General features: G+C 40.6%; 1 protein-coding gene across 1 annotated transcript; it reads right to left on the reverse strand.

Annotated features, from left to right (window-relative positions):
* Positions 1–771: 771 nt before the first annotated feature.
* On the reverse strand, positions 772–5,207 carry si:ch211-212d10.2 (uncharacterized protein LOC557710 homolog). Its single transcript, XM_061683904.1, has 3 exons — positions 4,845–5,207; positions 2,859–2,974; positions 772–2,411 (listed from the first exon to the last, which is right to left on the reverse strand). Exons 1-3 carry the CDS (start codon positions 5,032–5,034, stop codon positions 2,313–2,315), a joined length of 405 nt encoding a protein of 134 aa, XP_061539888.1. The 5' UTR covers positions 5,035–5,207; the 3' UTR covers positions 772–2,312.
* Positions 5,208–13,748: the final 8,541 nt, after the last annotated feature.

Here is a 13,748-nt window from a genome sequence, read left to right on the forward strand (position 1 = left end):
ATTCCTGTCTTGCTCAAACATCAAGGTTCCTCGTCAGCTTTCTAGCAAAAGCCTGAAGGTTTTGTGCTAACACTGATTGCTCTCAAACTGTTCATAATTCCCTCACCTTGTCAAAGGCCCCAGTTCCAGCTGAAGTAAAAACAGACCCAAAGCATGATGCTGGTACCACCATGTGTCACTGTAGGAATGGTGTACTTTTGATAATGAGCGGTGTTGTTTTTGTCCCAAATATAAGTTTTGGAATTAAACCTTGGTGGCGTCTTAAAAAAAAAATCCCATTTCTTTGGTGTATTTTGTAAGTTTTTCCTTGTAAAATAAAGCTTTTGTCTTGCCACCCTACCACATAGTCCAGACAAGAAAAAGCAGAGAGATTGTTGTCAGGTGGACTAAACTAGCAGGTACTTGCCAGCTCCTTCAATGCTGCTGTCAGCCTCTTGGCAGCTTCTGTTTTCACATCTTTTTCTTCTGTAGTTCTTGCTAATGTCACACTGTGCCATATTTTCGCCACTTGATGATGACTATCTTCGGTGTGCTCCAGGGTATATACTGCATGATGCCTTGGAAATTCTTTTGTACTCTGTTACGGCATAATACCTTTGAAGAATGCGATCCCTCTGATTGTGTGGAAGGTCTCTGTGGAGCATGACTTGTGCTGTAAGAAAGATGTGACTACAAAAATGTCAGGGTAAGCCAACTACCAAGAGCATGCAGGCCACAACAAGCCTGCTTTTATATACTTGGCAGTTTTTTAATCATTCAAATTTGGCAGGATTATTAACAACACTTCTCTGTGGTGTGTCAAATTTACAAGACATTTTTATTTTGACTTTTCATAGACTTAAAAGAATATTACAAGACAGCTGGTTCCCCAAAACTGGCAGGCTAAAGTAAGGGGTGCCTGGTTTAAAAAAAAATTTGTGAAAGACTATTAAATAAAACAATCAATTTTATGCATCTACACAATTTAACACCATGTCAATTGTGTGTACCCATCACGGATGATTAATAACGCCCACAGCGAGACCTGAAATGCTCACTCAAGTGAGGTTTAACCAATGAAATTATGATTGTAATAAAACTTCCCATCAGGGAGGAATGGCATCAACAAAATATAGCAAGTGCACGCACAGCTAAAGATAAGAAAAAAAACATACACAACCGGTGAATTTAGTTTTTTCTGTCAATGATTCATTAGTGGTTGAGAACCTTCCCATGGTGCCTTTCAAACCAGCCTTAAATTCCACTACATAAGTAGAATGGTTTAAAAAAAAAAAAAAAAAAAGGTCATAATTTTCAAAGACAGAGAACCTTATTAAGGTAAATTTGAAAGGGCACATGTGGGCTTTGTGACATCAGTGAATGTCTTCTTTAAAGGCCACAGGTCTCCCGGCAAATCATAACACAGGGGAAGAAGGCAATAATCATTGTACTTGAAGGGACAGAGACAGTCCGAGTTACAGCGAACATCCATTCATTTATCACATATCATTTATTTCATCAGAAAGATTTAGAAAAAATGCACACAAAATGTTTGGCATTATAATAATAATTTTACATTATTATTTACTAATAAAGAAAATCGCAACGAAGATTACCATCTCCTCTAGAACAATGTAACTACACTCCTCTTCAATTCAATGTGAATGCAACCAAACATCCATGTTTGGTTCATTGAAGAGTTACATAATTGCCCATAAGGACGGTTGTGCGCACACAACAACGCCAATTGTTTTTCTACATACCCTGCAATTGGCGACCATTCCAGGGCGTACCCCACCTCTCGCCCAAAGTCAGCTGGGATAGGTTCTAGCTGACCCAAATGGGGATAAGTACAACAGAAAATGGATAGATGGATACACACTCACCCAGAATATACTCTAACCTCAGGTTACTTTTTAAGTAGCTGAGGCAGTTATGGCCCAGATATGAGGTAAAAACACAAATCATCAACTGGAAAAACAATTTTGAATCCATCATTGTCTGTGACAGTTGAGAACAGTAAAATATTTTTCTTCTGCACAGAGTTCAAGTTTTGTTCAAGTGTTTTTTTAAGTTTAGCAAAAGGTTTTTCTGTCTATATGAAGCACTGTCTTGATGTCTCCTTCAGACAATTGCCTGATATCATCGTTTGATTTTACTTGCAATCAAAGTACAATGTCTGGGTAACTGACAGATAAGGCTTAGGAATGCTTTCAGATGGCTGGGCTTTGCGGGATAAAGTCTTATAAATAGCCCCGAATGTGCTCGCTACCGGCAGGACGTCCCGTAATCAGCGACTTGGCGTCCCGGCCAGGACGATGGAAGGTTGAAGCTCAGTTCTTGTGATGGACAGGAAACGGCTGCAAGGAGAGACAGCTTGCGTGCTTCACGTACACGTCACCATCCTCCAGCTTGACTTCATGCACTTGTTGCTGAACCAGTGGAAACATCAAGACATTAGACCATGGGTGTCAAACTCAAGGCCGGGGGCCAGATGCGGCCCGCCACATCATTTTATGTGTCCTGCCACATCATTTTATGTGGCCCGCGAAAGCAAATCATGCTCGTCAACTTCTGTGATTTTTGCTAAAATTTGTACCCAAATTCCAAATTGTCATAATAATAAACAATAATGTTGAGATACTGCATTTTTCTATTACCAAACACTTCTTCTACAGTAACTTAAGCAATACTCAAACAAACTTTTATCCTTGTCTTCTGTTTTCAAAACTAGTTATCCCTCAAATTGTTGTGTAATGGTTACAGCACAAATGACACGCATCAAGGTTTCATGCATATTTATCTACCATGTCCAACATTTGAGGGTTCATACCTTGAGTAAAATTGTTTTACGCTTATATCTTGCTTTCATTACTGACCTTCAATGAGGTCCCTGACTTCCCGGTCCTGAGGTCAAAGTCGTAGTCATGCCACGGACAGAAGACTCTCAGAATTCCATCGCCCTCCTCGATGTCCCCCTCACACAAAGGACCTCCTGAGAAAGACAGGAGATGTTTATTAGGCTACCATATTGCTTTATTAAAGGTCCCATATTTTGGCTAGTTAGACCTCCATAGAGCGTCTCTCTCACATAGACTTACTGTAGTATAAAAGTGTCAATTTCATTTTTATAAGACACTAGTACTAGTATTCAGAAAAGGCCCCTCTGACAGCTAGTTTGACCCACTTTTGAATCCGCTTTGGCCCGATTTGGCTAAGACCGCACTCTTTCCTCTGATTGGTTGCCTCTGTGTAGAAGACCTAACCCTCACGACTTGAGAGAGTGAGAGCACACGTTTGTTATGTTGACAGCGCTGACTCGGGAAGGAGAGGTAGGCGGAGATCTTCAATAGTGACGTAGATAAACTCGAGAAATTCGAATGACCTGATTTCAGGCCTCTCGGCAGAAAAACGTCTGGGACTCAGGAATGCATAGATGATTTTCATTCCTATTTCATGTTTACTTAGGCACCACAGAGCCAATATAACATTCATAGTATAAGTAGTAAAACTGATTCTGGACCTTCAGATCGCACTGAAATTATGACCTGTATTTTATTTCTGTTATTTCAATAAGAAAATACTTTCCCTTGTGTTGTTTTCATTGTGGAGACGACTGTCAATCTATCTGGACTATGAACAAACCGGTGCTGAAAAAAAAAACCTGAATGCCGAGTCAGAATGTCTGGATTCGAATCAAAACAAATCAGAGAATATCAAACTATGACAACAGCTGCAATATTGCCACACCGCATTTACTTCCTTTGTTTACAGCCACTGCCATTTTGTATTACTGAGCATGTGCATATGCACAGTTTTACAGTAGCTACTGTACTCATGCAGCTGATCATAGAGCACGAATGCACCTAACAGTCTCCCCCGAGACGCTAATCTCCGCGGAACGAGGTGTCCGATGGCTGTGTCCGTGGACCTGCCCGGATGTTTATATCTGTGACCGAGGCCGAATGAATCAGAGAAGGTTGTGCAAGATTAATTCAAAACTTCGTGGCATATGATTGCTGGCGGCTAACTAGCGGCTGATGTTCTCAGCCAGCGTGGATTTACGCATTTTACACCACAGAGATGGGTGCAAAACAGACCACGCCCATGATACGACGAGGGATCCTGGTTAAAGTAAGCCTTTTTACATTAAAAATAAGTGTGTTGGTAACCTCTTTTTGACAGTTGCTAAATGTGTACCTTCTTTCTCGTGTTGACAAAATCTGCGACCCCACCCATAAAAGTTGCCAGGATGTAACCATGGGGCTATCGGACTTTCATTTCTTTGACAGTGATATCTTTATTTTGTCATAGTACAAGGAGTAAGATTCAATTGTGATGCACTAGTCATTTGTTACTATCAAAGAGAATAGTAATTGGCGATCCAACATGCTATCTATCTATCTCTGTTCGCTCTCTCTCTCCAAAATTTGGGCAATTGAATGAAAATACAGTGCATAGTGTATAGTTTTATTTTTTATTTATTATTTTTATTAAAGACTGTAGGACTTTTATTTTGGTTTGCTGTGATGCATTCTGACAGAGGATTTCAAGAGACTTTTACTTTGAAATGCCACGTCAGAATGAAATAATAATCCCGGTGGTTTAAATCAAAATGTGGTCTGGCATCGGTCAGAGTGGAGCTAAAATATGCATGTGCGTTTCAATTAACTAATTAAAATGTAAATGACAGTTTAATGAACGACGCCGTCCAGCAGAATATCAAACCTAAACGTCACATTTTACTTTGAAATCCGCTTTGGCAACGGGGAGGGGAAACCATAGTCCGCTGTAACCAAGACGTGGCTTTTAAGACGAGCTTTTATTTTATTTTTATTATTATTATTATTATTTTTTTTTTTTACCGGAGTGTGCACAGCGGGCATCCATGGCGAAGAACTCCCCCTTGACGAAGAAGAGGCACACGTCCGACTGCCGGCCGAGGGAGGAGTGCACCAGGCGGCACCTCTTGGCGGAAAGCTCTGAGGCTGCGCCGATGAGTCTCCACGCGACACCCCTCGCGTTTCCTTCTCCCTCTCCGGGGGATGAAGCCATTAAAAAAACAAACAAAAAAAAACGGCGTCGCTGGCTCCCTTAATGTTATAACGTCGCACTAATCTGCATTTCCACCTTCATTTGTCGTGTTTCGTTGGCCTTTTACAAAGGCCGAGTACCTCACTACACCATTCTCGCCCGTGCACGCGCACGTTGCTCGTGGTTGTCATTTCCTGTCCATTTGCTCACATGGACGTAATATGCGTATTAATAACAAAAAAAAATAAAAAAAATCTCATTTTTATTTGGATCTGCTCCATCAGTTAATGAATCCTGTTAGTAGTTGAACAAGGAAACAAAACTGCTTGATGATTAGATGAGCAGGAAGGTTTTTGTAGTCGATGGGAATGATGACAGCCAAGTCGACTAGTCAATTATTTCATTAATATATATATATATATATATAAAATATACGCATATATATATATGTATATATATATATGCGTATATTTTTTTTATCCCTTTTTTGCACCACTGACCCGTTTCATAAGACATAGTTTGACAGACCGGTAAAGAAACAAATATTTAAATGAAGGATTGAAAGTACAACTCAACGTTACGCTGAAGAAGAAGAATTTCTATTGTTGTGAACATGCATTTTTCCTCTGTATTAATCCCATCACAGTTGTGAACACAGCAAACAGTTCAGGGTATCGCTGCCTTGCTTAAGGACACTGCAACTGTGGGTCTGGGAGATGTCGGAGGTGGATACTCCTTAGCTGCATTCTCTCAAGGTCTGTCCACACTTGATGGAACTGACATCTTTTTCCCACACTGACACAGTTGATTTTAGTTGATAAAATTGAAGAAATGAGCGTTGGAAGCAACAGAAAATTGGATTAATGCGAGCAGTTCGATGGCTTTTCCAGTTGCACGATCCAAGCATGAACCTGCGCAATCAACTCGTTACGTGACAACTGCCAACACACGGACAACAGCGGATACACACATATAAATTCACTGCTTACAACACTGAAACGGAACGAGAGTAAAACTGAACAGTAATTTAGAGCATTAGTCCATTCATTAGCAAATTCCTGATTTAAGTTATCATCCATCCAGTTTTCTATACTACATATCCTCATTAGGGTGGCGGGCGTGCTGGGGCCTATCCCAGCTGACTCTGGACGAGAGGCGGGTTACACCCTGGACTGGTTGCCAGCCAATCGCAGGGCACCTATAAACAAACAGCCATTCACACTCACATTCACACCTACAGGCAATTTAGAGTCTTCAATTAACCTACCATGCATGTTTTTAGGATGTGGGAGGAAACCGGAGTGCCCGGAGAAAACCCACGCAGGCACGGAAAGAACATGCAAACACACGGGCGAGGCCGAATTTGAACTCGGGTCCTCAGAACTGTGAGGCAGAAGTGCTAACGAATCGTCCACCGTGCAAATGACTAGTATCAAAACGTTGTGCATGTTGGGTAAAAGATGTGACGTTTGACATTTGTTTTAAAAGCTGATCCTTCATTATTTGTGTGCGCGCATTGTCTGAGGTTGCTCGAAATAGGTTTGCAGAGTACGAATAAAAACAACTACGAACATATTGATGAATCACAGCTGTCCGCACGATTTAAGCACAAAGTCGTGCATACGCACGATCAGTGAACGGGGCCCAATGTTCTTTTACGTGTTCAAAAGTGTAAGTATGAGTCTAACCTCAAACAAAAAACAAAATCATGTTTGAGACTACAGTAGAATGGCACATGACCAGAGAGAGCCAATAACAACCTTCGGCTTTAGAAGGAGGTGGCTATTTTTCAAATGTATCTAAAACTGTAATCATGGAAATTACCAAAAGAAACTGTAATTGAACTAAAACATTTTCTCCCAGTAAAGTAAGGCATTACAATTACATACATTTTGTAATGAAATTACATAACTTTGTGACATGTAATAAATTACTCCCCACACTGTGAATGAAGATTGTCTTGAATTGTTGTTCATACATTTCACTGCTCCAAAGAATATTAATAATTTGGCAGATTATCTTTCGCCAGCAACGGTAGCTGAAAGGTGAGTCGAAAGCCTTCTGAAAATTGGCCGATTGGAAGACGAGATGCCCAAAACAAACTCTAAACTTTCAGGCGGAGTAGTAAAGTCGACTCGTCAACTAATTGACTAGTCCAACCCCTAATGGTTATTACAGCTGCCTCTCAGTCGAGAGGTTCTGGGTTTGAATCTTTGAAAATTGACTCATGGATGGCTAGACACTTCGCCCAAAGTTAGCTGGGCTAGGTTCCATCTTTACCACGACCCATAATGAGGACAAGCGTGTGAGTGATGAACAAGGCAACCTGTACCGCGCTCAACCATGCTTGATGTCTAAAGTTTGGATTGTATGAATAGGCAGGGGAGGGAGGGAGACGTTACTGTCCATCAACATGGTATGGTACAATCAGTCTCATGTGAGAACTTTCTTGGTGGAGTTAACAGATAAAAGCTGCAATGGCATTCAGTTGAGCACAGACAAAACCAAAATCGGTTTCTACCTTTTGCATGTGTCTGAATTTTGTCATTACCATTCATTCAGTGAGAAATTGAAGTAAGGTGGCCAGACTTGACCTCCTTGATGGAGGTAATGATCAATACATATCAACTCCCTGACTGCAGCAACTACTTTGGGAAACAGCTGGTGCAGAAATCAAAGCAGACATCAGCCAAAACAAACGCTCATGCGGAACTTTGCACACCCGCCACCGGTCACAACCCAAATGCTGAGCCTGCTGCCGGTGATCAGAAGTGCACATGTTGCATTATTACACGCACACAGACCCTTTCCTGTTCCCTGGTGGAGGTCGGTCAGTGACACGGAAAGGCTTTCCCGGTGGCCTGCTCAGATAAACTTGCCCTAGTGTCAAAGAGTGAGGTAAATATGGAAACATTAGTTATTCAAAATGTAATTGTGGATATACAAACATAAAGCCTGTTATTGTTCTGTTGATGGCAGGCTTGCGTTTGAGGGGGTTTAACTTTCCACAGCGCGGTTTAACATCACAGTTTTGGAGCTCTGCGTCCTCTGTTGAGCCTCACTGTCAAATATTTTTTCACTGGGAAAGCATTTTTTTTCCAAATAATACTTGACCCAATAGAGCAAAACTAACCTCAGGAAGATGCAGCCTGTTAAAGTAAATCAGCCATGTGAGACAAAATCAGCCACTTTAATCTTCCAGTGACTGCAATAAATCCTTCACTGTGCATTCAAAGTAAAACTAAATCACTTTAAATCCATTTTTACTCATTTCCCCACCACAAATGTGTTTGGTGTTGGTGGCCAGAGTGCAGGCCTGACCGCTATTGCCAAGACAGCTGTCAGTAGACTGATGCATAACAGAGACGGCTTGTTTGGACTGCGAGAAAGCAACCTGTGCAGCTGGAGTGCAGTCAAAATCTGAATGCTGCGTCAATAAGGACCGTGTTTACGTGGTCAACCAGCCACATTGTGCGAAATGACTAATATCAATATGAACAATCGTGCATGGGTGAGGTTTGATACATGAGGTCTGTGGACATACTTACAGTATGTCACCCGCATCTATCACCAGCTCATATTGTATTTACGTAATCATGTTGTCTTTTGCCACACCGGCCAAGAGGTGTGACAATACTCCAGTCACGCACAGAAGGCTAAATTAATGCAATAAATGCTACAGGATTGAAAATGTAAATCCTCGGTGGCCATAATGACACATTTAAAAAAAGAAATAATGATAATCGATTCTTTTCACATATATAGGTTGAATTTCTCTTATTTTATAATCTCATTAAGTTCCTCATGAAGTTGAGTGTTGCTTGGGTTAACATCTGACATCTCCATCTTGGCTTTCCGGTGAAGTGGAGTGAAATATCATTTTGTGATTTATTGAAGAGTGAGACACAAATCATTGTGACGCACCACATTACTGCAGAAAAGCCTTGAAAAAAAAAAAAAAACATTTAGCAAACAATGAAAAACATCTGCATTGGTTGGCTTCAATGGCGCAGATTAGACACAATTTATACAATCCTGCTCAATTTGGAAACGCACCAGACATGTATTACATGTTGGATGTGTTCAAGATGCTTGAAGAGAGCTGAGAAAAGAAAAAAACCTACATTGTTGTCATTGGCAATTAGCAAACATGTTGGGCGATAAATTAAATGAGTGTTCAGACAGAAAACAAAAACAATTATACGAAGATAAAAATCAGAGAGATGTTGGTGTTGCGGGAAAACTGAATCAACACATGCTTGATGGGAATAATAAAACAACACGATATTGAGGACATCCCGGAATGATCACTAGAGTGCTGCGCAACTACTTGCGGTAATACGACCTGTAGACATGCCATTTACTTTGTAATGATAACAGTTTAGACAGCAATTTGGGCCTGATCTCATTACTTTGTTGACTACAACTCAGCAACCACACAAAGGTGTCTCTTTAACTTAATCAGCAGGGGCCATTTGAGGACCAGAACTTCAGGTGTACAAAAGAAATTCAAGCACAAAAACTCAACCTGGTTGCTTAACTCCAATTGTGTAACTGTGGTCCCGGTCTTAACATCTTTCAGGACCATATGAAAAAGAAAGAAATTCCAGGGTCAAACTGTTTCAATCCTAAAACCTTTATTAACTGTGGAGTTGATTTTAAGTTACATCATTAACCGTCTTACAAGTGTATACAGTACATAAGTTAACCATTATATACAAAAGTTAGCCACTTTTAGCAAATGTAAAGACAATAACAAAAACTTAACTCTATGACTAACGACGGGAATTACACATAAAGTTCATTCTTGTCGCAGATACACACAACGCACGCTTTTCTTAATAGTTGCATGAATTGGTTCATTGTAAAAATACTGCACCACTGCAATAATTCATCATCATTATCATCATCATCGACATGTACGTACAGGCACTGTAAACTGTGTATGTGTGTGCTTAGCTGTAAGCTGTTTACTGTACTCTATTTTAAGCTGTGCCCGAAGATATTTTTTAGGAGTTTGAAATGCTATTATAGTGTTTTGATTTCATAATTTGTGGTACAACTATGGTTTACACTATTAATAGAGGCAATTCATATCACTTTCAATCAGTGATTTGTCAAAATCCACTACTGGTGGTCAAGCTCGGTCTCTATTCCCTTCACTGTAATGCCCACTGGATTAGGAGCAAATAACAAGTAGAAACTTAAGAAAATAAAACCAATAATCATCTGAATGGCTCCTGCCGATGATCTCTAAATATGATGACACTGAAACGGGAGAGAAGAATATCCTTTCAGAAAGGTTTAAAGAAGAAGCCAACGGAAAAAGCAATCCTTTGATGCTGGCTGAAGTGAGGGCTACTGAGATGTGTTTTTTTCATCATCTTTATTGAACGTAGCAAAAAGGTGCAGCAAACGTAAGATGAAAACGCTAGAATCAGAATCAGGTTAATTGGCCATGTTAAAACACACAATTAATTTGTCTCCCGTAGGTAGAGCTCCTCTAGTACTACAGCAAACAAGCATAAAAAACAGATTATGGAGAGTCATTGAGGGATGTAATATTCCAAAAGAAGAAGTACATCCATTGCTGGGCCTTTTTAAAAACACAGAGACACATTGTATCTTGTTAACAGGAAGGCCTCAGGTGTCTTTTATTCCATGGACATTACACATTGGGGGCGTCAGAAACCAGTATTACGTGGTATGAATTGTGTTTTGACCTTTCTGCACTCATTTTCTGGCGATGAACTGACCACAAGCAGCAGCCATTAGACACTCTGATACACAGGGACAGCTCACAACATCACACAGCCGCAATATAAAAGTGTTGGCAGACTGAATGGTTTCCTTTTCTTTTTGTAACCAGAAAGCTGCTTGAGGGAAGGGAAAATCAGTGAAACATGAGATCGTCATTCGCCACTCCAAATTGTATCCTGGGTTTTGGAAAGTTGGACTAAACAAGACAATGACCAGGCCTTTTGCTGCTAATTGGCTTTCAATTAGGTATCGGTTGGATGATTGATTTTCTTCTTTTAAAGGGGACGTATGATGCAATTTTTCCACAAATTCCCAGGTGTCTTAAATTTTTTTTCTGACATTTCACTTCGGTCAAAATACCCCAAGGATCATGAACTGCGGCTCAGTTCTCATTATTGTTTGAATGCAGTGGTCTTTGGGGGGAGCCGGTACCAAGAGACGGAAGAAGAGCCTAAAACTTCGCCCAAAAAAGTAACTACGATTTAGGAGACAATATCAGCAGTCCTACTAAATATACGGGTTTATCGCTACTGGTCATTCTTACTCCTGCTCTGGATGATATGTGGCAATAGGCTTGCAAAAGAGCCAATGAAGGCTTCTAAACTGTGTTCCGTGTTAAAATAAAAAAATCTGAGCGACAGACCCTCCCCCCCCCCAAAAAAAAGAAAAAGCACTAAATATCTTGCTTCAATGGATAACATCCTATGTTTGTAAAGCAAGTTCTTTTGTACCCAATGATGACTGTGACCAAAACAAAATTACAGAGTAATGTGGAAAAAAGTAGCACACTTTGGGTGTCATTGTCTCCCATTACCCAAAGATGGTACCGGCTCGTTGAAGAGAAATAAGTGCAGTCCTCCCACTAATAACAACTACATTCAGCGTAATGGTGAGTTGTAGTTTTAATCATTTGTTTCTTTGCTAGTCCGTCAAAATATTGCTTTATGTGAAACCGGTCCACGATGCCAAATAACCTGGGGACTGCGAATATACAGTATATAGTGTGTTTACTGTATGTGCCTGTTATCAGAAGCTAACGGTAGTAGCTGACACTAATCTCTGCATCCAACAACATGATCATGATCATGTAAACTGACAGATCTTTGCCCAGGTACAGTACATCACAATCGTGGCAAAATCTAAACGACTTGTTTATATACCCATTTTCTGACATCAGCAGCTTACAAAAAATTTTTACTAGTTTGTGTAATTTTACACTTGATGATTGCAGGCACTCAGAGACCCAAATAAGTCAGCCAGTAGAGGTGAAGATGGCGTTGAATTACTGCTTTGAAATGTTAGTAAAAGCATACACTTCCTCTCCTCCAGGTCAGCCCAATCAACCTGCCAGCATATGTGGGTCTTTTTCTCTCCTATTTTAACAATCCTTACCACTTCGGATCTGCACAGGTTTGTGTTGAAAGGCCGCAACATTCTGGAAATGTCATACAACTGGGACTTTTGCAGTATAGCCCAATTTGTGGGTATTTTGCTCACACAAAGAGAAGAAAATATGGGCGAGAGGGTGCAAAATTCAGATGTATTTTCCAAACAGTGTTGCTAAGTGAAGTACAACTGAGTGGACTCGCATGCATCTTAAACCGCAATTTTTTTTTCTTCTGACTAACATATGCGGGAAAGATAACGTGTTCTCCTTGCGGCACATGGAGGGCATGACACCCATTCTCTGGATCACTTGCTGCAAAGTCCGCCATGTGTCCGTGACTTCCATCGGATGCTAGATACATTCCTCCCCTTGTGATTTTGTCCACATGCATGATACATCTTGTTTCATCTGAAAATGTCGGCAAGAGGAGGTTTTGAAAGAAGCTTGGAATGATCCATTAACTATGTGATTAAATTGGCATAACACATGTCTCATAGTCTTGTTTAATGATTAAATTAAAAAAAACTCTTAAACAACAAAAGAAAAACTGAGTGAAAAGAAAGTCCAGGATAAGTCTCTTCCACATTTGTGATCCAATCATATAGGATTAGCTCTCTGGAACTAAAATGAATCAACTACAGATTCCCACATCTTAATCCCTAATGATGAATGGTGATGCTAAACCAGCCCTTAACTGTATGCAAAGAAATTATTTAGGTGAGTCAGCTATGGAACAAGAACCTGCGAGCTCTGATGACATCGGCTTCAAAGCAGCAGAATCATGGCTGAAATCCACCAGGTATAGTCGGGAATTCCATCGTAAAACCAGAATGGAGACGCCTCAGGATCGCAGGTGGGAACTCGAGGGAGCCTTTAAACCATGATCCCAAGTTGGAGTCTAAAGCCCTGGTGAAGCAGGTTGAAGCTGGACTCTTTGAAAAAAAATGTCAGAACGTGGCCTCTCAGTCCACCGAGACTAACAATAGAGAGGCGTTAGGTGTTAGTAAAACGCCCTTGCGCACTGCCTTCTGCTCAGTGAGAAACCAGGTGAGCTTCAGCAAATGAGTTGAAGAGGAAGAGGCTGATGGTAGATAGTTAAAGAATTCCCAAAAATATATGAGCAAATAGCTTTTACATAAAAAACTTTGGGAGTCATGTGATGGGACAAAGCTGCACATAATACACAAGTAGCGTGACCAACCACGGATGACAGGAAGCGTCCCTGCAATACTTCAATCCTGACATGTTCATCATAATCTGCAGTGATGCAAGTAATTATGTTGCCTAGCAGAGCGTGACATTGTGCATTTTGGCTGGATAAAATAAAGACAACACGTCTGACGCAAATCGACTGCCAAGAGAACAACCCGAAGACGCCACTTACGTGACATGGATTCCGGCGTTACGAAATGCAAATTTCAATTAAAGATCTGAAAATAAAAGAGATTATCTGTAGACGGAACACAAAAAGAGCCGACGCAAACTGATTTTTTTGCTGCTTCAATCCTCGGTTTATAGCAAATCTTATTTTCTCTCTCAGGGATGCCTCAAGCCACAATAATCTGCATTCGTCTCCCACAGCAGGGCA

The sequence above is a fragment of the Phycodurus eques genome, chromosome 8 (assembly GCF_024500275.1).
Source record: "Phycodurus eques isolate BA_2022a chromosome 8, UOR_Pequ_1.1, whole genome shotgun sequence".
NCBI classification, from domain to species: Eukaryota; Metazoa; Chordata; class Actinopteri; order Syngnathiformes; family Syngnathidae; genus Phycodurus; species Phycodurus eques.